This window comes from Pleuronectes platessa, chromosome 23, assembly GCF_947347685.1.
Source record: "Pleuronectes platessa chromosome 23, fPlePla1.1, whole genome shotgun sequence".
Classification (NCBI taxonomy): Eukaryota; Metazoa; Chordata; class Actinopteri; order Pleuronectiformes; family Pleuronectidae; genus Pleuronectes; species Pleuronectes platessa.
The window spans coordinates 5,719,746-5,743,398 of NC_070648.1; the positions used below are offsets into that span (position 1 = coordinate 5,719,746).

At 42.4% G+C, this 23,653-nt stretch overlaps 2 protein-coding genes across 2 annotated transcripts in view; both read right to left on the minus strand.

Annotated features, from left to right (window-relative positions):
* LOC128430264 (protein Dok-7) overlaps positions 1 to 5,531 on the minus strand; it is a 29,424-nt gene extending 23,893 nt beyond the window's left edge. The window contains exons 1-3 of the mRNA XM_053416295.1: positions 5,366 to 5,531; positions 5,205 to 5,250; positions 3,535 to 3,765 (exon numbers count right to left, since the gene is read on the minus strand). Of these exons, the coding sequence (XP_053272270.1) occupies positions 3,535 to 3,765; positions 5,205 to 5,250; positions 5,366 to 5,419 (331 nt within the window). The 5' untranslated portion in view covers positions 5,420 to 5,531. The remainder of the gene's footprint in view (positions 1 to 3,534; positions 3,766 to 5,204; positions 5,251 to 5,365) is intronic.
* A 1,015-nt stretch (positions 5,532 to 6,546) lies between these two features.
* Positions 6,547 to 19,640, minus strand: LOC128430598 (hepatocyte growth factor activator). The gene is made up of 14 exons (XM_053416701.1): positions 19,453 to 19,640; positions 19,274 to 19,337; positions 17,908 to 18,001; positions 15,122 to 15,195; positions 14,849 to 14,992; positions 14,012 to 14,143; positions 12,610 to 12,720; positions 11,989 to 12,163; positions 11,088 to 11,185; positions 10,015 to 10,261; positions 8,977 to 9,116; positions 8,495 to 8,635; positions 7,649 to 7,791; positions 6,547 to 6,732 (listed from the first exon to the last, which is right to left on the minus strand). Exons 1-14 carry the CDS (start codon positions 19,516 to 19,518, stop codon positions 6,547 to 6,549), a joined length of 1,815 nt encoding a protein of 604 aa, XP_053272676.1. The 5' UTR covers positions 19,519 to 19,640.
* Positions 19,641 to 23,653: the final 4,013 nt, after the last annotated feature.

The following is a 23,653-nucleotide window of genomic DNA, read 5'->3' on the forward strand; positions in this document are numbered from 1 at the left end:
CTTGATAAAAAAGGAGAACAGAGGCCTTTTCTTCAGTTGAGGGACTCACATTAGAAATAAGGATGAGGCTTTCCTATACAGACCATTAAAGACGGTCTTTGGTTGCTTGTTCTGCAGACTAACAATTAAAGACTGTGTTGACTTTCACTAACGAGCTGTGAGGGATGAATAATAAAGTTTAAATTGAGCAGATTAAATGGAGCAGCAACAAAAATGAGTGAATATGACTTTCTTTGGACTTTGAAACTAGACGGGAAAGTGGTCTCAGACATACATATACACACACAGCCCTTAAATGGTCACATATACAGTACATAGATGCCCATACGTAGCTTAAATTTCAATACACATATCGTCATGCATACAAATAGCATACAGAGGGATCAGAAAGACATTTTATCACCTCCACTAAGGACGAGTAAAGACAGTTTGATGCTTGGTTTGTTAGCAGGATGACGCAAAAGCTATTGAAAGAATTTCAAGGACCTTTGGAAGGAGGAGACATGAGCCAAGAAATTATAAAACTTTCTGGCATGGCTCCTGACGAAAGGGCAGATCCAGGATTTTTTATTTTTTATCACTTTAACAGTGCTCCGATTTCCAAGGGAATAAATCCAGGGATTTTGATAAAAAACAAAAACAAAAATCTGTCATATTTAGAGAGTGTGTGAGCTTTATTGAATCTATTGGGCTTTGGCAGGGGTGTCATTCTAGTTCCAGGCTGCAAAGGCAGATGGGGAAACATTACACTTTTAAAATAATAGCACGTGTAGAAGTATAGATATGTTTTTGCATATTTTTACAGGGGCGAGTAGATATGCAGAAGATTGATGGACGACTGAGTTGATAAAACTGTTCTTAAGACTGGTGGTACATGCAGCCCTGCTCCTGTAACCTCTGCCAGAAAATAAAAAGAGCAGTCTACATGCTGCATCACCTATAGAGACTTTATATCTAAACATACGGACAGGAATGGTATTGATTCCATCATCCAGCGATCAGTAAAACACAACTAAAATATGTCATTTGTGTGGGCATGCCTTTAAAGGTTTTGTGAATTTGTAAGGGGTCATGTACTGCACTGTATTGCAAAAAACATAAAGTCCCTACACAGCGATTACTTCACCACGGATTAGGTTTCATTCCCCAATAAAAAGGGGAAACAGCTGCGGAGAGAATGAAATGAGCGATCGGAGCCCTGAACACAACGCGCTCACATCTGAAGCCCGAAAGCCATCAATCAGAGCCAGTTAAACATCTGTGGAGCCGAGTCGAGGCAAAGAGGAAAAGTGATGTAAAATTAGACATCGCGTCTCACAGCCTTGGTGCCTCGTCTCGGCCTGGGGCTCCGGGGGAATTTCATTCAACGCACGCGTGTGTGTGTGTGTGTGTGTGTAGCTTTCCCCCTGAAGCATTGAGTCAAAAAGACTGAACAGCACCGAACAAACTTGAGATTGATGGAGGCAACGGTGAGGAACATGTCGGGCCAGCTGTGTCCCGCCATCGCTCATGTCGAGGGGGATTCATCTGCTGCCACACAACCACACAACTTCTGCACGCAGGGAAGCAGGAGACATCTCTGCAGGTTTGGACACACTCCACTCTGTGGCATTAACATCAGGACACACAAACACACACACAAAGGACGGGCACACAAACACATTCTTCAAACTCCCTAAACAAGTGAACTGACACGTGCACAATATGCAAATCAAGCCCCGTGTTCTCCTCCACACCAGCAGATCCCTTAACATTGTCTGGACTCCTGCCACCAGCTGAACAGCACAGAGCTAATAATAGGGTCCGTTTGTTTCTCTTTATATAACTTGCATCATAGACCCACAGACTGTATACAGGTCAACGCGAGGCTACACTATTCCACAGGGTCAGACGTGTATTTCGGTGAGGAAAGACAAAACACAACCATGTGACTGAATGACGACAGTTTGTTTGTTTAAAGAACGGTTGGGGACCCCGATGATGAAAATGAAAATCTTTTTTAAATGTGATGATCTATCAAACAGAAGTGAAAGATAGAAATCACAGCTTTGGATTTTAAATGGTTTTAAATCACACACACAAATGTTTCTGTTATTTTTTGATATTGTACAAATGGACGAGAAGAAGAGACAAGGAACCTAAATGATCTCAAAAGCAAACAACTGCAGAAAATTTCATAACCTCATGATAAACCCCCTGACTACATTAAATATTAACTGGGTCATGCTTAGTTAAAAAAAAAAAAAAAGACTGAGTAATAATTACTTGCAGACGCAACTTTTCAAATGTTGAAAACCCCCTTAATCCAATCCTCTGATGCAGATCTGATTTGAAACGTATCAGGTTGATTTCTGGTTTGTTCCCCACCCTTCTTACAAAATTTCATGGAAATCTGTTTAGAGGTTTAACATGAAACACAAATGAAAACATAACCCTCTCGGCTGAGTTGATTATCAATCTGCAGACTGACTTCCAAGCAATTATGAATTCCTTTATTTCTTCCAGACCGGACGACTGTGCCGTGCTGCTTGAATCATCGGTACACAAAGTGCTGCCAATCCAACAAACCTGCAGCGACTCTTAACCCTGTGTGTTGCTTTTATTAACACTTTATTATTGTCAAAATAAATAAGGTGGAGAAGACGAGGCAACAAAAAGCAATAAGTGACCGAGACTGAAAGTAGGAGCAGATAATAACACCAGGGCCCTGTCCAGAATCACCCATTTAGAGTTATTTGACATTTGGTAGTGCCGTCTGTATGTTAGAATTATATTGCATCTCACTGGGCATCATTAAAACGTAGTATTTATATCCCATCATGCATTGCGCTCATGTTAAGTGAACTTTAGAAATTAAGTATGGGACTTTCCACCAGACATTGTGACTCAATTTCCAGTGCGCAGAGAATACACCAAGTTGTGACACAACCCATATACGTGTGGAGCAATAATGAGATTGTTACAGTCTTCACATCACAACAAGACAAATACCAGATTCCCAACACTATTTCTACATTTGTGGCTTGACTGGCGCAATAGTAATTGTGTCCTCATCTTTTGCACTGGTTCGGTATTGGAGTTGCACCACTAATTGTTTCTGTGTGATCCAACTAGTACTCAGATAACAGCAGGGGAGCCATTTTTGGGCATTCCTTTCAAATTGGATTAACCATATATAGACTTTTATAAAAAAACTTCCCTAGCTGACATACACATAACTCCTCCTCCTTCCTCTCGGCTTCTATTAACTTCTGCACTCTGGATCTGTTGCTCATGAAAAGGTGGAAACTCACTGAGCCTAAAAACTGTTTCCAACAGGTTTGGTAAATTACAGGGTGCTTTCATTTGACTGCAGTGAATTTACCCACAGTGTGATAGATGAACCAATCTGCTTGTTCAGAATCGCTGGTCAGATCCAGTGCTGTTGTGTACAATGCTGAGTCGTTGACATTTCCAGCAAAGTTTTAATAAAGAGAATAAAAAGAAAGTGAGACAGAAATCATGGAAGTAAAAAGCAGGGACAGATTTGCTCACCCTCTCCGAGGCTGTACTGGAGGCGGACGTCCCACGCCTGCAGCGTCTCCCGGCTGTCGAAGCCCAGTAGAGCGGCCTGGTTCAGGCAGAGGATGCCCAGAGTGAAAGCAACGCCCTCATACCACTGTCCTGCCTCCAGGCCACAGATCTCCTCCAAGGTGACACTGGCTCTCTCCTTGTTGCCCTGCGCTTTGTCGGACTTGTCTTTAAAAACCAGCAGCACGAGGCAGTCTGGAGGAACCAGAGAGGTAATATTAGACATGACGTAGGATGAGAAACGCGGATTGAGGCGGATGCTACTTAACCTTACAATTCTAGAGAACTTAGTACTGCCCTAAATATAACTAGAAAGCTGAAATGCACAATTTATTTCCAATGTTAAGTGTCAAATAAGATGTTTTCTGACAAACAGAAGATGTTTTAGTGTCTTGTCTTTGGCACCGTGAAACAATCAGTGTCAACTGACAAAACAAGACTGTGTGGGTCTGTGTGTGTCGCTCTCCTTCACACCAACACACCTCCTAACACACATAACTGAGGGATGAGAGCACACAGCTGTGATAACACTGACACCGAAGATCTGAGGACGAGCAGCACCCAACCTCCGTCTAACCTGCGGAGCCCGTGGAGCTGCTCAGATCCACATCGCACAGGAGAGTTCTCTCAGTTTGAGAGCGACACACACACACACACACACACACACACACACACACACACACACACACACACACACACACACACACACACACACACACACACACACACACACACACACACACACACACACTTCATCGCTCTGAAACCACAGAGGCTCAGCCATTTGAAATAAAGAGCCAAGTCATTGATAAATGGGTTGAAGGAAATGTAAACTCTGTCACAGGCCTAGATTCCACAAGTGCACATTCATGATACATCTAAAAATACAAGCGGGTATCAAACTATCAGCATTTAGCACATTAACATTGATAGTGGGAGTAAATAAGGGTCAGGGAGCTCGTTTTTAAAAGATAGAGAAACATTTTCAGCAACTCTGCATTCAAGATTTCTTTGTATTCAAGACGCACAAAGGTTAACAATCATGTCGGCTCTTATTTAACACATTTTGTTCCATTTTCTCTGCTCATGTTGTCGTCTTACTCATGGATTCTTCCTTGTAAAGCAACTGAAATATAACGTTTATTATCACATCTGGCAAAAGTTGCTTTTGTTGGCTATTGTGTTACCTGTTGTGTTATCCTGCTCTGGTGCCATCACTGTTAAATGAAGTTTGTTTACATGTTGCCTCTGATATTTCTATTTGAAAGGACGCATGTTGTGATTGGTTGCTATATACACAAATGTGTATCTCATTTTGTACAACACAACTTGCTGTAACTGCTATTTGTATTAGTGTATTTCTTTTACCTCTGAAGTTGCACGTTACTTTTTACTTTTTTTTTAAAACACATTTAAAAACGTTAACACACACACAGGTTTAGAAGCTGTAGTGAACTGGGCCCATGTTGTGAACACAGCAACACAAACCAGACGACAGAGAAACAAACATGGCAGCTCCACACTTCAACTGTATCTCCCCCCCTAACTTCACTGCGCATTTATCTACGTACACAACAAACAATAACAACACAATTAAACAACAACAAACTACGCGAACAACGATGCGTTCTTACCTGCTACCGGTGACGGCTTCCGTAGAACGAGCCACCTGGTTTTCCACTGTAAAACAAAAACAAAAGAATGTGGAGACAAGAAAACGCACGACAAACTTTTTTTTTAATCGCTCAGATTAAAGTGCACAACTTCCGTCAACACAACGCGGGGGAGTTTAAACCTTTTTTCCATCCCGGAGTCTGGCGTATCCCTCCACGACAACTGAATCCGTCATCTTCAGTCATAGTTCCTGACAGCTGCAGCGTCTCTGTCCCTCTCACACGGACACACACACAGACACACACTGACCGAGGGGGTCACTTTCAAAATAGCTGCTCCCTCTCTCTCTCTCTCTCTCTATCTCTGTGTGTATGTGTTTGTGTGTGTGTGTGTGTGAGGGGTGAAAACTCGCCCCCAGCAAAGCACATGGAAAATGGCCTGACCACCGTGTTTGTGTGTGTGTGTGTGTGTGTGTGTGTGCCAGGCTGCTGCCACCTGAGCTGCTTCACTGCTGCAAAGACACACAACTACTGGCAGAGACAAACCACGTGATCTGAGGATTACAAATAATACTTCATAAAAATGCATCTGTAAAATCGTTAACAAACATTTACTTGCTAATTTGTTTAAAAATGGAAAGCTAAGTTAATGTATTAAAACAAGTTTAATAACAACACAACTTTATAACAAGATGTGAAGTCTTAAGAACATTCAACTCATCTTTTGCTTTTATGCAACACAAAAACAATTGACCTCACCCCTTCCTTATCGTACACAAATATATTACACCTTCAAAGTAAGCGCACGACCAGGCTGCTGCTTCACTGCTACATTAATCTGTTCATCACAAATAAACACATTCCATACAATGAATCTCTGAAATCAAACACTTACAAATATATTACACCTTCAAAGTAAGAAACATGTGTAATCAAAAGTTAAAGAACTTTAAATACCGACGGTCATTTTAAAGTTTTGCCAATGTATTAATTGAAAGAACATAATCACAACAATGACACAATTAAAACATCCGGAAAAAGTGTAGCTAGTGACCCTGAGCTGGCAGAAACATCAACTATTGAGCTCACACACACACAAACAAACACAAACACAAACAGCAAGTCAATTTCAAGCTTCATTTCCTCATGAAGAACATGTCAAACAGTTGAAAGCTTTGGACACCAACACAAAAAGACACAAAGAAGTTCCAGGACGCAAAGTTTCAAGTCAGTGAAGGTTTATTCAGTCAAAAATTCACAGTTAAAAAACAGAATGTATGAACTTCCACAATTTGTTATTAATAAAAAATAGTTATAATAAAATACATTACATAATCTTATATTAAAACAAAAAATGTCCAGATCAAGTTTTGTTCACGAAAGCTCTGGATTTAGGTCGGATCACTGAATTGATCCAATCGATATAATTTACCACTTTAGTGTAAACGCCAGGTTTTCCAGTGCGGCCGCAGCCCTCGCCCCAGCTGATGATCCCGTACAGGAAGCTGACATCATCCCTCGCACAGGCCAGAGGGCCCCCAGAGTCGCCCTGAGGTCAACACACACAAGTAGATTCAGTCACACACACAAACATTCATGCACGGATCATAACAAGAGGCCCACACGCAGCTGAGTCACACCCACACACTTCAACCAGACTCAGTGGGAACCTGTGCTCTACCCATGAGGAACCGTGACGTTAAACTGAAGAGGAAGGAGCTCCATAAAGTTTGATCTTATCTTATTAAAAAAAAAAAAAAACTGTATTTAGTGAGGAATTTTCAAAAACAAAGAGTTTGGTGCATTTGTGACAGGCGCAGCTTTTCTAGTTCAGGAAGCAGCCGGGGCTCATGGGTAATATCCATGAGCCCCGGCTGCACATTACATTAAAGTCATTGAATTACTCAGATATGGGAACACATGCGAATTTCTCACCACATATAGCAGTGGGCGCTGTGGTTCAGTAAAAGATTAGCTCACACTTTCTATCTCACTTGATTTTAGACCAGAGGTCTTAAACAGGGGGTCCGCGACCATTAGGAGGTCCGCGGAGGTACTGCAGGGGGGTCGTGACATTTTTGGGTGATAGGAAAAGTTTTTATATTTTAAATTTTTTTTCCAACCAATTTCCCCCCCACACAAATTTAAATGTCTTTAAATACACAATCACATGAATCCAGCATATTGTAGCGAACTGTTAAATGGAGGCAGAATACGTTATCTTTGTGTCAGCAATGCACACACTACAGCTCCTATACCTTGCACATGTTTAAAATACAAATTTGAAGTAGCTTAGTATTGCCTAATAACAGGGCAGCTATGTTTATACCTGGCACTAGGCCCATTTTAATATAAAACAAAGTTTGGGGGTCCTTGGCCTGAAAAATGTTGAAGACCCCTGTTTTAGACTATACAGCGTGTGTGTGTTTTTCGTGTGTGTGTTGTGTCCTCGTATGTTCTCCTACCTGGCAGGCGTCGTGGCAGCCGTTGAGCCCGGCACACATCATGTCGGCGGTGACGTGGTTGCCGTAGACTTCGGGCTTCTTACAGACGTCTTGAGGAATCAGCCGGACTCCGGCCTCCTGCAGGGTGGAGTATCCTACGTCCTCTGTCACATGAAGACAGGTCACGTGTTAAAACTGTTGGTGTGCGTGTTGCTCAGTTGTGTTTTACCGCTCCACACTAATCAGTCATATTAGCCTCCTCTGTGTGTGTCTGTCTGTGTGTAGGGGCAGGTAGAGGTATAAATCGAGACTGGGACACACCTGCGTGGCTGTGCAGAGCCTTAAAAAAGACATGTTTAAATTCAAAATAAGTATATTCTGACTAAAATAATAACGAGTCTGGAATCTGTAGCTCTTTCACAGACACAGAATCTAAAGTCCAGCAGGTTCCTAAAACAACCTTAATTGTGTTAAGTTGTGTTATACATTGTGATGCCTTTTGTTTGTTTGATCTTCGGCAGGATTGCACAAAAACTACACAACTCTATTAGAGGATTCTTTATCATTGTGAGATGCAGCTTCTTTTTTTTTTTACGTTTTCACCAGTTTCCCAAAGCCTCTACCAGCTGGATAAATAAAAGTGAGAAGTTTCTTGACCTCGGAGGAATTTCTTTAACACAAACTCAGTCATGGATTTGTGAATAGAGGCCAAAACCTGATCCTGGTTCTAAGATAATGTCCCTAACATTTAAGTAGATTGACTCTGACTCGTGCACATATAAATCAAAAAATAAATCATCCATGGTTGACTGAATGTGAAGTGACTGAAACATGGGCATGCAGGTAGTTGCTGTCACGATGACTCACTCTCTTGCTTGTACCCCCAGCCGCTGATGGTGCAGCAGTAGCCGTCGGGGAACGTGGTGCTCTTCTCCGGCAGACAGATGGGCCGGATGAACGGAGTCTTCCTCACGCAGCGGCCGTCCTGCTTCTTCAGCCTGATCAGAACTGAGCGGGTGGGGGGGAATAAAAGTTATCAAAACGGGAGAAGAGAGGTGGAATTAGTTATGAAGCAAGTGGTGGACATGGACACCCTGTGTGAGTGTGTGTGTTTTTGTGTTTGTGTTTGTGTTTGTGTTTGTGTGTGTGTGTGTTTTTTTTGCTTGAGTGTGTGTTTTTACAGGGGAGGGGGGGCACAGAAACACAGCTGTTCAGTGACGCACAGCTGTGCACACAGACCGGGGTCTTAAGTGAATTTGTGTTTTTCTGAATGGGGACAGGAGGTCTTCCAGTTTATGAGTCACTTTTGTGTGAGCGGTTGTGTGTGTGTGTGTTTAGTGTATGATTACCAATGTCGTACAGCGTAGGATTGAACGCTGAGTACTGCTTTGGGAAGACGTACTCCTCCACGCCGAAGGTCCTGGTGTTGGGGCCGGTGACGTTGAAGCCCTGCTGGCCGAGGACCACGCGGAGCTGTGACATCAGCGGGCTGCGAGGAGACAGTGTGTTTAAAAATCAATTCAGGCTCTGACTGTCCAATATCTCAGCTCCCAGAGCCAAGTTATCTCTAAAGACTGCCGGCTGCGGGATTTCATTAAACTTGTCTTTGAACTGTCTCCAGACGTTGAAGCCTGAGATTCTCTTTTTTAACATGTTATCATCCGTCTATTCCAGGCCCACAAAATCGATCTATTACATTCATACTTATTCATATATTTTGCCATCAGGGCCCCAAGACTCTGGATCGATACATTTCTGAGACAATGTCTTCTTCCTTTTTTCTCTCTCTCTCTCTCTATTATAACATTATTATTTATGCACTTCCTGTACTTTCTGTATTCTAACCATTGGTTTTCTTGTGTTGACAAGTACTCTATAAATATAGTTACAATCATGATTTTATGCACCAGAGGATTTTGTAAAGTGGCGTGTAATCAACATGGTGGACTCTCATCAAATCTGATAAGAAAACAGTTTAGCCTTTGATGTGCATCCTAGAATAAATCCCTGCATGTGTCTCTTTCTGAAAGATAAAGTTGAACCTAATGATTTAATGCTTGAACGAAAGATCTTTGAACTCGAACAGTTGCTCGTCTCTTGACATCGGGAGCAAATGGAGGCATTCGCACGTGAACAGCATCTGTGCACGAGGTGTGTTTTTTTAGGTTTTCCTCGAACCGGCCGCCGGCTCTAAATATAGTGCGTTCACAAAGCTGTGAAGCCGAGGGGTCACAGTCTCTGGATGGCGCGCGTGTTGAGTTGTGACGGAAAACAGGGACACAACATGACCTCATGCGTTTCACATTGTCTCCAAAGGGCATCGAACCCTCTCCTTGATCTGCAGTAACACGTATTCAAACATCCACTCATGCGTATATATTCCTTACTGGCGGAAGAAGCAGTGCGCCGCAGACACGATCCAGCAGGAGGAGACGAGGGTGCCGGCACAGAAGTTGGAATTATCGAAATAAATGGCCGCCATCCAGGGGTGGGTGCCGGGCAGAGCAGCGTTTCCTCCCATGATTCGGCCCCTGGCTGGGGACAGCCTCTTCTTGTGCTTCTTCCCGCACACAGGCTTTCCGCCGGGCTTGCGGGAGCTTGGTTTGTTGAATGGGATAATCCTCCGAGAAGAAGCTGCACAGGGAAACAAGTGCTTGGTTATAAATCACAGAAACAGGAGGGTATCATCAAACACTGGTCTAACAGCTAGAATACTGCTAGAACTTGCTCGCACACTTCCCACCTGCAGGAAGCAGAGCAGCTTCATCTCTAACTAAAAAGATGAGTTTGTGGATTCTGTTCCTGAACCTGGCAAGCTGACAAACATAAACATTTGGTTTCACCTGACGTGACCTATTTCCCTCCTCTCTCATCTTAACCAACGTCTTGAGGGAAAAAGCTCGTCCCTGAACTTCCTCTGAATTCAGCTCTTTTCTGCAGCAGTGAGTCAGCAGAGATATGCTGTGTTTTTAGTTCCTTAATGTTTCTCAGATGGCGAGACTGTGTCATTTGATCAAGACAGAGACAAAGACTTAGAGATTGAAGGATGCAGGAACTGGCCTTCAGGAAAAGTAAGATAAATCAAATAAGAATATGTCTTCCTGGAGAAGGTGCATAAGAAAATAGACATCTAGCTTCTCAGGGGCGACAAGAACTTCTACTGAAAAGGAAATGATGCAAATAAATAAATCATCTGTCTGACTAAGCATCAAAGTCTATCAATAACACAGACTGGACATAAAATAGACGCAGACTTCTGAGAGTGAAGCGGATGCTGAAGTGTCTGGAACCTGTGTTCTCTTAAATGACCAGCAGGGGGAGACAAAAAGAAGAAGTTCTGTCGAAGTCTATGAAGAAATTCTATCTCTCTAGTGATTCATGAACGTTAATATTGTACATCATGTTCATTTAGTGACACCAGAACTTCGACAACACCTCTCCCCTGTGTGTGTCTACTCACACACGGGCATCACACAGGAGGGGACGTCACAGTACTCCCAGGAGATGGCGTCCTCATTCAGCGTGTAGCACCACGGCTTCCTGTCCCCGTCTGGGTTTCTGCACAGACACACAAAACACAGTGTACATTGTGAGTGTGTGTGTGTGTAGAGGTGTGGCAGCACTTTTTTTAGCTCCATGCATTACTCAATACAATACAGAAGCTAAAGGGATTAGACAGGGGCTTTGTCGCTATTCAGAAGGTGAAAGCTGGCTGGGATTTCCAACCAAAGCCTCGCGCATCAATTATTATTTATTTTTGCTTTTAATTAAATGGAGATTTAATGACTAATCTGAAAGAGAGTGGATGGTTCATGTTAAAACTGCAACGTGCAACTTTTCCAGCCTTAAACTAACAGGAAGTCCGTCTGTGAGCCGGTCAGTTGGTAGAAATTGGCGTCTCTTCGATGATTGGGGCCTTTTAGGACATATGGCCTCCTGCTTGTGGATATGCCAAATGGCTGACGGGGCATCATGGCAACAGAAACAAGTGAAAGCAGCATTCTTCCCAGTGAGAAAGGGAAGAGGAGTGAATGTGCAGGAGATAAGAAAAGTGTCATTTATTTCAAAGTGTTATTTATTTGTATCAGACTTCAATGTGGCGGTTTCATGGCTGCTGGTTCACTCTGGGGAGATTTGAGGGCTCGTGCATGTGGGGGACACATGCTGACACACACACTTTTGACCGATCAGCCTTGTAAACAGTGTGTCACCACGAGGGAGGCGAGTGGATACACAAGCTTTAAAATAGATTTTACGACAAACGTATGAGGAACTCTTGTAATTATCATCTCAAAGCCATGATTTGAAGAATCTCTCATGCAAACACACACATACATACACACACACAAACACACACACACCTGCAGTAGGCGTGTTCGCCGAGGCCACTGAGCTGCGACGCGACCACCGTGCCCACGTGCAGCTCGTCCAGCAGCAGGTCGGAGTTCCACGCCAGACACCGGGCTCCAGACACCGTGGTGTTCGCCAGCCCTCTGTAACTCTTCCCCCTGCTGTTATAGCACTCAGTCTCCGGCTCTGCACACACACACACACACACACACACAAAGTCAGTTCCACGCAGGCATGTAAACATCACAAGTGCAATCAGACTGTTTGTGAATGCAGATGAGAATCTCTGGGACGACTGATCTCTTTCTCTTCACGCTGGTATCGGTCGGAACAAGTCTAGAAGAAAAGCCACAGTTACAACAACTGTGGACAAGTTTGGCAGCCTGCTCGTGTCTCCACCTGCTGCCATTAATAAAAGCCTTTTCACGCACATGCATGTGCAGGAACATGCGTAAAGGACAAATGCACAGAAGGGAACATAAATAATGTCTTCCAAGAACTGGTGACGCAGACTGTGCAGCCACTGGAAAATGTGAATACACTGAACCATTATTTTCAGCCTGATATGAGCATTGTGCGTTTATAATATAATATATATTTATAGTTTAACAGCGTCACACAGTGTAACTCACCGAAGCTACAGTCGGCGCCGCTGTAGCCGTTCCTGCAGTTACACACTTCCTTGCCGGTGGCTGTGATGAGTCGACACGCTCCATCGTTGTGACACCGGTTCGTACGGCACTCTGGACACATCGAGAGACACAACACGACAACTTAACACCTGCGTATTTGATATGTTTTAATGGTTGACACAACTTTGACACACTTCAGCATCATGACATGATCTTTCTATCTTTCTTTCGGAATTTAAAGCTGCACTAAGAGATATTTCTTATCTGAACAAAGGACTGAAAACTCGCTCGTATTGTTCAACATACACAGAAATATTACACTGTGGGACATCGCGGCTAAAAAGCCACATATTTGCCTCTTCTTCACCAAGTCTCCCTCATAAAAGAGATTTTTAATTTAAGTGCGACTAACTTAACTAAATATCTAAATAAAGGCTAATACAAATAATTAAAACGTGGAGATGTCGCGTATTTTGTGCTGCCCCCTAGAGGCCAATTACTGCAGGTTCAGCAACAATAAATCTCACCACTGAAATATGGTTTAATTTTTATCTTTTCATTATTTTACATAGATTATATATTTGTCCTGAATGTTTCTCTAGGATCTGATGTTGAATCTCTGAAACAGTTACGCTTCATCTACATCAGATCCATCTAAAGAGCACAGGCCCCAGCAGGTGATATGGGAAGTGAACTCACCCCTTTAAGAAACCTTTACTTAAAGAATAAATACATAAATGCAGCTGATATCAGCACACAATAAAGATAACGTGAAATTCCAGCTCAAAGCCGAATCAAAACTCAATTAGGTGCAACGAGTGATTTTTCAGTTTCATGGCCACTGGATGACAAAAGAAACACAAAGTGACAGTTTCAGTGGAGGGAGCCTGAAACCACCTCAGTGCTGCTCGCTCCTTGATGCCAGAGAATGTGTTCAGATGAAAGCAGCGTATGGACCCGTGGGGTGTGTCCTATAACACCATTCCTGAGTCACAGTGAGTCATGTAATCGGCTTTTTTTTTACCAAGGTAACGGCAAACTGCGGAGCTTCGATCAAAGAGAGGGCGGGACACACCTTTCATATCATCTATAAGGACGTGATGTCGGAAGGAGAGAAAAGGGCTTTCTTTTTTTTCCATGATGAGACGAGACATGATACTTAGACGTCTCTGGGGGGGGGGGGGGGGGGGTCATACTTTCCACTATCTTTGGTTTTTGGGGAAAGCCCTCGTACACATCAGGTGTATGTGCTGAGTAAAAATGCTGAATACATGTATTTCATTGTGAGCTGATGGTTAGATTAACAGCTTGTTTTCCGGGGCAGGACAAAGGGAACAAAAGCAGAGCAGAGAACAAACGGCAGACACAGTCGGAGCCGAGGGAACAAGAGCTGACGTCTTACCCGAGTAGCGGACTCTCTCACACTCGATTTCCCCGGCCACACACGTGCACTGTTCCACGTTACGGAGGTGGATGCGTCCCCAAGACTCTCCGGTGTCATAATGGCGCAGGTGTACGGTTTCGTAACACTTCTCTGAAAAGAAGACAGAAAAGAAGATAAAAGGCCGTGGGTTGAAATGTGAGAGGAGATGGAGGAGCTCAATGGAGCGGACAGAGTGAGAATCACTGACAGGAGAGTGGCTGCATGTGGACACAGGGTTCTTATTGTTTTTGCAGTCGGCCGTTTAAATCATTTCAAAAGTACAAATGACCCATAACTGATTTTTCCATTTTACTTTGGGCGTATCTGGAAATAAAGGTGAAATCTTTCAATCTATCTGTTTCACATCCCTGATAAGTCGTCATTTAGTAGTTTCAGTTTATCACAGTGACAACAGGAAATTATATAAAGTATGTCTGTTGTTCATTTAACCGAGTTAAGTTAAATCTCACTCAATTACTTGATGTAGATAGTGGTACGTGATGGAAAGAACTGGGAAACACTCGTAAGTTTAAAGTAAGTGCTGTAAAATCCAGATTAGATCAACTCATAACCTTTAATAGTTGATAGTTTTAAGTCGGCAAGTTTTGAGAAATTATTTTGAGACGTTGCTCGTTACACACGATCATATAAAAACACTTTGAGAAAACCAAATTCAAGGCAAAGTAAGTAAACATTGTAATAGTACATTGTATAATAACATGGACAACTAAAAGTGAAGCCAAATCATCAAATGCTGAATGAATGAATGAACATTAGAAAACACTGGCATTATACTTATAATAATAATCAACCTACTCTCTTCACACAGTCTCCCAGAGAATCTCTCAGGACAGTGGCACTCGAACGTGTGTCGGTGGGGGATCAACGTGCACACGCCGCCGTTCCAACACGGGTTCGCCTGACATGGATCCGTGATTTTACGAGACGTGTGGACGAAGACTGAAACACAGGAGATAAGAGGAGGTCGATGAGAGCACGATAAAGAAAAGAGAAACACGATATTTCTCATGACAAAATTACTCGGGTGTCGGTGATTGAATGCACTTTTATTGTGTTTGGTGAACTTACTGTTTGGTTGAGTTCTGTCCGGTGCACAGAAACCCCACAGCCGGTCCCGGTCAAAGTTATGAGAGAGTGAGCACCTGAGAGAAGGGAAACAGACAGATACACCAGTGAGAGCAGATTACACTCTGTAGAAAAAGATATATAGATAGATAGATAGATAGATAGATAGATAGATAGATAGATAGATAGATATATAGATAGATAGATAGATAGATAGATAGATAGATAGATAGATAGATAGATAGATAAATAGATAGATAGATAGATAGATAGATAGATAGATAGATAGATAGATAAATGGATAGATAGATAGATGGATGGATGGATAGATAGATAGATAGATAGATAGATAGATAGATAGATAGATAGATAGATAGATAGATGGATAGATAAATGGATAGATAGATAGATGGATGGATGGATGGATGGATGGATGGATGGATGGATGGATGGATGGATAGATAGATAGACAGACAGGTAGATAGATAGATAGATAGATAGATAGATAGATAGATAGATGGATAGATGGATAGATGGATAGATAGATAGATAGATAGATAGGCAGGTAGATAGATAGAGAGATAGATAGATAGACAGACAGGTAGATAGATAGATAGATAGATAGACAGACAGGTAGATAGATAGATAGATAGATAGATAGATAGATAGATAGATAGATAGATGGATAGATGGATAGATGGATAGATGGATAGATAGATAGACAGACAGGTAGATAGATAGATAGATAGATAGACAGACAGGTAGATAGATAGATAGATAGATAGATAGATAGATAGATAGATAGATAGATAGATAGATAGATAGATAGATGGATAGATAAATGGATAGATAGATAGACAGACAGGTAGATAGATAGATAGATAGATAGATAGATAGATAGATAGATAGATAGATAGATAAACAGAAAGATAGATAGACAGAGCGATAGATAGATAGATAGATAGATAGTGTCAGTTTTTTGAAAATGTAATACAGTGATAAAGTGACATAAAACCCTTTCTATCACTACGGATGATTAATGTAATCCAACCACCAGGAACATTGCACCTTGGCAGCCACTTTGAGTCGGAGGTGGAAAAGGGAATAGACAGTTAGACAGATAGATAGATAGATAGATAGATAGATAGATAGATAGATAGATAGATAGATAGATAGATAGATAGATAGATAGACAGAGCGATAGATAGATAGATAGATAGATAGATAGATAGATAGATAGATAGATAGATAGTGTAAATTTTTTGAAAATGTAATACAGTGATAAAGTGACATAAAACCCTTTCTATCACGACGGATGATTAATGTAATCCAACCACCTGGAATGTTGCACCTTGGCAGGCACTTTGAGTCGGAGGTGGAAAAGGGAAAACACTTTCTGTAATAACCGACCAACTCCGGTGAAGTCTATCAATCATCCACTCATTTAATCAACGAGTCGAACCATCAGCGTACTTCAGTGCCGCTCACTGATCTGCAGAGCGTAATAGTAAATCCATCTCACCGCCGGCTGCATGAGCACATCGGGGAAACACGCAAGCTCATATTGTCGTAATGTGTTTATCGGAGGTGGACCAGAGACGTGGGGCCGTATACGGTGTAATTGCATACGTGTTGCTCCATCTTGCTGCCTGGCACCCGCCCTGACTGTCTCATATCTAAAGAATGACGAGGAGCGCAGAGCCCCACAGCGAGTCTGATGTCTTTTTTTTTCTTTTCCAAAATACACATCCAATGAAAAATGAAAAAAAGAGAGAGTGCAGCTGTGTCATAATCTGAGGTAATAAAAACGCACTCGTGACGGTTTTGCTTAGGGCAGATACACACCCTTAGGATAAACTGTAAGAAGCGGTAAGTGTCTTATAAACTTCATTTGGAGTCACAGTTCAGATGTTTAGATTTGTCAGTTGGCTGAACAAAATGCGAGGGCCTTATGATGATAGTCCATTTTCAGTCTACGTATTTTTTTCCAAGAACCAGATGCGATCACCATGACACAGAAGACATTTTTTATCAAATTCAAAAGGACTCCCTGGAGGTGTTTCTAAGATATAGCATTCACAAAGCAACACATATATTTGGTGAGGTCACTGTGACCTTGACCTCTGAACTTTGGCCACATTAGGGTTTGAAAACGAGATCTTAGGACTCACTAACTGGACATAAACATGTATATGTGATATATCAATGTCACAAATCTTATACTCATTCATATTAATATCAGCGTCAGCCCCCAAACATCCAAACTGGCCGTTCTACATGTCACCTTTAAAATCAGCTCCTTCTGATTCCTCTGTTCCGATGTTGTAGCTGTGACACACAAATCATTACGAGGCCCACACACATCTCAGAGATGAGAATTCCACTAGAGCGAATTAGCCCCATTACCTCATTATAAAATTGCATTATGTCTCCTGTTGCACAAATCCCCCATCAGTGCGACCTGTAATTAAGTGCGACTACGCACCACGGTTACACAATGCCTGGAAAATCACAGAGTTAACTTATGACACCTTGAGGAAGAGTCAGACAGAATCCTGTGACGTAATAGCTGCGCAGGGTGAGTGTCAGAGTGGCGTAGAGAAGATCTGTGGTTTCTGAGTGTGTGTCTGAACCGAATTAAAAATGACGTGGCAGCACAGTCTGACCTAAGTGTGTGGAAACCGTGAGTGACTACACACACACACACACACACACACACACACACACACACACGCACACTTGTTTGTGTAACCAAAAAACAGTGGATCCAGACGAGGTGGAGGACTCACCAGGGTCTCGAGGACAGAATGGTGACGCAGTGATAGTGGAGCCGGCCGCCCTGACGGAACGGGAACTTACACTCTTTCCCCGTCGTGGTGAGAACTGACCGACAGAGGAAGAAAGAAGAAGAACGTTACGTTCACTGGACACAGAAACAAACAGAACGTTGAAATGAGAAGAACACTTGGGCCGTTTCCCTCTTGTACCTCACACACAACTGCTTTCACTTTGAAAAGGCCATTAAATCTCTTCAGACAAATAAATCCTAGTGTTGAGTGACAGGTAACAGACCAACACAAGCACATGCTCAATATTTATTATATTATATTTAACCCACTGTGACATACAATACCTTTTCTTTTTCTTTGTTTTAAAGATCGGGGTCTTTCAGTTTGAGAGCAGGACTTATTGATTTCACGTTCAGATTTCGTGACGCTTGCACTCAAAGTCCTGTGCTTGCACTCAGATGGCTCCTGCTTGTGCTCAAACTGCGCACTCACAATTACACATATTTTCTTGTTTGGACAGATTTCCAAATATTTTGTTCTTCTGCAATTGGATTTTTTTGTGCAACACAGATGTGGTGTTGACAAATTAAATTGTGCCTCCCTGGTTGTGGGTACGTTAGCTTAACTTCCTTAAGACTCCTGTATGGCTGGGTTCTTTAACCCTGTCCATGCAGTCCCATACAGGAGCTGGTTAGAGGAACTTTGACTGATTAGTTGCCAAAAGCACAGAAGAAAAAAAGTTGCAACAAAATTTGTGAGTGCAAGTGCACGTCTTGAGCACAAGCAGGGTTTTGAGCGAAAGCGTTACAAATCCGAATGTGACATCAATACGTCCAAGACCGTGATCTTGATTATAGTTAGAGGACAAAAACCTAGGCTCCTGGTCAAGATGGACAGAGCCGGATGATATGGTCAACAGTTGTATCAACATAAAAATCAGTCGACATTGATAATTATCACGATAAATGTCACATTATTATTTATTTACAGACTGATCAGTCGTGCTCTAGTTTTAGAGGAAGTTTCTACATTTGACCTTTAACAGTGACATTAAAAACGACTCCTTTTGAACATGATGAACAGAAACACACTTCATGAATCTGCGGTGGATCATTGAGGCGTCATACCTCCACACCGTGTTTTTAAACTGCATGATAATCAATACAATCGCATTTTTCGATGACAATTAAATCGTGATAATTATTAACATGGTTTTATCGATCAGGCCTACCCACAAACTTCACAACAGACTTTCTCTGTAAAAAACAACATCATCCCATTCAGTGCCAGTCTAATGCGCATCCCCTCTTCCTCCCTCCCTCCCTCTTCTTCCTCTGAATTAAACACAGGTCTCAGTTCAACATACCTCTCCTGCTCTCCCTGTGCGGCTCTGTGGAGATGACTGCCTCACGTCCAGGGACCAACAAGCGCTGAAAACAAGTCAAGAGAAGGTCGTTTGGCGCGTTTCTTCCTCTTTTACGCACGCACGGTGGCACAGTGGATACGAAAGTTGCGCAAAATGTGGATGAGATGGCGAGAACCTACCGTCCCGACGCTGAGAACACAAGGCAGGAAAAGTAACATGACGTGAGCCATGGTGAGAGTTTGCATCGGGGGTCCGGAGCTGCTGGTTTCCTGGTGGAGGAGGAACTGTCAGGTTACTCCAGAGAGTTCGCGAGTCCTCAGCCCGCTGTTGGTCATAGGGAACGTGGGAATCCCTGCATGTATTATCCTGTCCCTCACAATATTAAGCGCTATTGAGTAAACCCGTTGCGTCATCATCCTCTGGTGGTTGGAGCTTCCCTCACACCCACGGGTTATTATCACTGGAGGAACTTTCCAGAGGCTGAGGCAGAGGCTGCAGGGGCCCCTAGAGCCCTGAGACCCCCCCCCCCCTCCCCCCCAGGCAGCATGTAAAGCCACCTTTTCACCAACACCTGGCTTTTGTCTTCAATCGGATTTCACTCTCGGGGTCAAATGACTGGAGGACGCTTTTATCGTCCCGGGCTTTGATTGGCTGTGATGCAAACGTGCCTCCTGGGTGGAAGCGCTAGTTCGGCAAGACATCGAGGTGACAGGTTAGTTTATCTTCCTCTGGTTTTGCTATAAATAGCAATGAAAAAAAGGATTATATTTGATTTGGGGTATGTAAGTTTTTATATATGTATAAATATAGTTATAGAGTATATGACTGTGTATGAGCATACTATCTACAGTGTGTAGTGTCTCGGGGGATATGGCTCCTTTCTATGTCAGGTCTATTTACTGCCCTCATATTAAATGACTTGCAACAATCATGATTTGAATGGCAGAACCCCTTTGAAACCAGTTTTACACTGTAACAGACAGCAAACATGGTTTTAGGGCCGTGCATCATGTTCCACTGAAATTACACTGAATGTTACACAATGAAATCAAATAGGATTTGGGCGTCTTTGGCTTCAATGAAAAGTGAGCACACGCTCCCATGATCGAACAAATTAAGTTCGCCGAAACACATGCACACAACATTAAGACTGTAATATGAACCTCAAGACATATGATGCACTTGGTATATTTTAATATTTCAACTATTTAATACATCGTGGTAGAAGTGCTTTATTTGTGACAAAATGTGACTGAGGCAATAAAGAGGTTTCTGCCCTTCAAAATAAAAGTGGAAGCAGCCTGCCCATCAGGACATTTCCAGCTGATTTACTGAGTTATCCTGAATTTCCAAGATAAGAGAAAGTCTAGAGTCTGGAGGCAGTAAATGGTTCTGATGAAGAACTCCGTAATGACAGTGGCTTTGAAATGAGGGAGGTGAAAAGCCGGAGTAACTTGTGTGTTGTCAGCATTCCTGCAGTTACATGCCGTGTCACGACAAAGTCTCCTAATCTAACCTCTAATTTTCACCAGCTGTAATAATCTCTCTCCAGATGCTGAGCTAAAAATACAAAGAGGAGGCCGGACGACAAAGAGCACACGTTCACATGGGCCACTTAGCCGCAGGTGAAGGTTCTACAGAGGAAGCTGTTCAACTAAAGTCAACTACAACGTTAATTATTGACATTTCTGGCAAAGCAAACACATTAAACCGGACAAACACGCCAATATTGTCAATGGAGGAGTCTTGCTTAAGACTAAATTGCAACAGAGGAGTATTTCAGGTATGTTTTTACAAGGTGAGCCCAGGGCTGGAATGGGATGGTGAAGATTTCTCTACTGGCAGAAGCAACAGCATCAATCATGCGCAGCGAAGAAAAGAACAGGAGGGACGAGGATTGCCGCCGTCAAAGCTTTTTAATCATTCAACATTTGTACAACCTCAAAACCACAGAAGAAGAAAGTACAGACAATAGAGGTACTGTCATGTATTAGCATCTGTAAAACATAGGAAGTAGATATACGTAGGAAATAGTTAAATATCCGAGTAAAGCGTGATTTGCCTCCGTGTTGATCCTACAAACTGATTTCTGATGTCTAACATACGATCCAACGACTGAGGTCACCACTTTCCAACAGGGCACACAATACAAAGTTCATTTTTTCATCTCAGAAATAGGAAGCAAATGGACACGGAGTTAAGTTCTAAGTATTTATGAGTTGCAATTTATAGCACAATTAGTTTAATGAATTGCTGAACTCAAGAGTATTAAATCTTCTTTTAATGATTTAGCAATAACAACATTTTATAGCAGTTCCAGGATGTTGCGGGAAAGGAAAAACCTGATAAGTGGACACTTAGGTTAAGGTCTGTTTTCTCACATTTGAATCGCCTGAGCAATCTGGATCTGGATTGGGGGGGGGGGGGGGGGGGGGGGGGGGCAGATACCTCATTATAATCATACATCTCATAATAAATAACTTAAAAGAAAAACAAAAGCAATACAATACAGTAACATGTATAGAACTTGAATGAAGACAAACATTAATGTAGATCGATGTAAAATTGTACTGTCAAATATACAACGGTATTTCTTTATGATGATCTTTGAGTTAGTTGGTATCTCCATGTTGTTGTGATGACACTCATCTCAATTTGAAGTTGATCAGATGAGAGCCCTGGTACAAGTACCTCAAAGTAAAAGGTGAAATATGGCCAAAATGGCCACTAAATACAAAACAGCAGTCTTCCTGTTGCTTTTTTTAAATTGCACCCATAGACTTTTTTGTTTGTCTGCTCATAAAACACATGTGTATCGTAAAACGCAACAGGAAGCCTGCTATTTTGTATTTAGTGGCTATTTTTGCCATATTCCACATTTTTACTTTGAGGTACTCAAATTAAGTTGTTCATTAAAATGATATTGTCTAGCTTCTTCTGGAGGTTTTAACTGTATCTCAGAGTCTTCCTCAGAGGAAGAGTAGTGGGAAAAAAGCTGGAGTTATATAGTGTTTCTAGATTGTAATACAATTAAATCCCTTTAGCTGATACATGTATTTCATAATGTAACTCCCTCATTAGCAAGCAATGACTGATGTATAAAAAAAAGAAAAATAATCACAAATAAATAATTGGTAATGTATGCCTCAGTAGACAATGGAACCCAAAGAGGCTTCTTCCATGGCTGTCCTCGGTCTAACATGGCTCATGACAGAACTGCTTTGTGCCTAATGATGAAGCTATACCATAACAAATACGTACCACTGTCCCAATATCACAACCAGTACTAAAAGAGACGCCAGAATCCTGAAGAAATGTACAACATCTATCACTCTATTCTTGATATTTTTGGAGTGGTCATTTACATCTTTCTACATGCAGCCCATCACTTTGACTCGCTCTCTTTCAGAAGACGTTACCTCAGGCTTGAAAAGTGCAGCAGTGGGGTGGGGGGGGGGGGTTCCCTTTTAAACAATTGTGGCCTTGAAAAGTTCTGTCTGGCAGTCGTTGCCCTCGGGTGGGTTGCGGCCGTTCTGCGGCAGCTGGCCCGTCCTCATCTTGCTCTGGCACTGCCGCAGCTCGGCCACGTAGCCCTGGAAGCTCAGGCTGAGTTCAGACTCCTCTCCCCCCCGGGGCGTCTCCGGCGTCCCCTCCTCGAGATGCACCCCCTCCACGTCCATCACCTCCTGAGCCGCCTGTGGGCCGCCGGGCCTTTCGCCAGGGGATTTTGCGTTTGGGTTTTTTTCTGTTCAAAGGAAAGACAACAAAAAAAAATTTTTGATCAAACATCATGGATTGTGGAGAAAACTGTGAATGTGAAATATAGCAAACAACCAAACACGTAAACATGCAACTTAACTGCAGCCACTAGGGGGCTCTTGATCAAAACAATAAGAAAAGACCTAACAGCGTGGCACCATGGGAGTTCTTCAACACCATTATGTTCAGAGATGAGGTAATGTATGAATTATCATGATTCATTATGAAATGATTCAACCGGACAACTGGCTAGCAGTGTGTTTCTCATTCTTCACACTTTGTTTACGTTGATGAGAGCCGGAAATATACCAACCGCGGCTAATGAGCTCATAGAAGATGCAAACACTTGGAAGCTACAGCTGCAGGTTGAGTGATAATCGTCTGTAGGGTTTGTTACCTTGAACGAACCCCTTCACATTCCAGTGGAAAAAAACAACTAACTTATAATTAAATAGGGAAATCGGTTATCTATCCTTACTTAACATACGGTTGTGACGACAACCAAACACAGATACCAACACAACCCGATCATGACTCACGTGGGGACCGAGCGCCGACTTCACGATACACCTCTGTGTGGTTACACTACATTTCAGAGGATGTGAGAAACGGAAAGTTTCC

Bases quoted from the DNA above. Each gene is read 5' to 3' on its own strand.
- LOC128430598 (XM_053416701.1), bottom strand. From the start codon at position 19,518: ATGCAAACTCTCACCATGGCTCACGTCATGTTACTTTTCCTGCCTTGT. The intron at 12,721-14,011 runs GTAAGACGTCAG...CGATGTGTCCAG, and splicing joins TGAGAGAGTCCGCTACTCGG to AGTGCCGTACGAACCGGTGT. The intron at 11,186-11,988 runs GTGTGTGTGTGT...GTGTCTGTGCAG, and splicing joins GGCGAACACGCCTACTGCAG to AAACCCAGACGGGGACAGGA.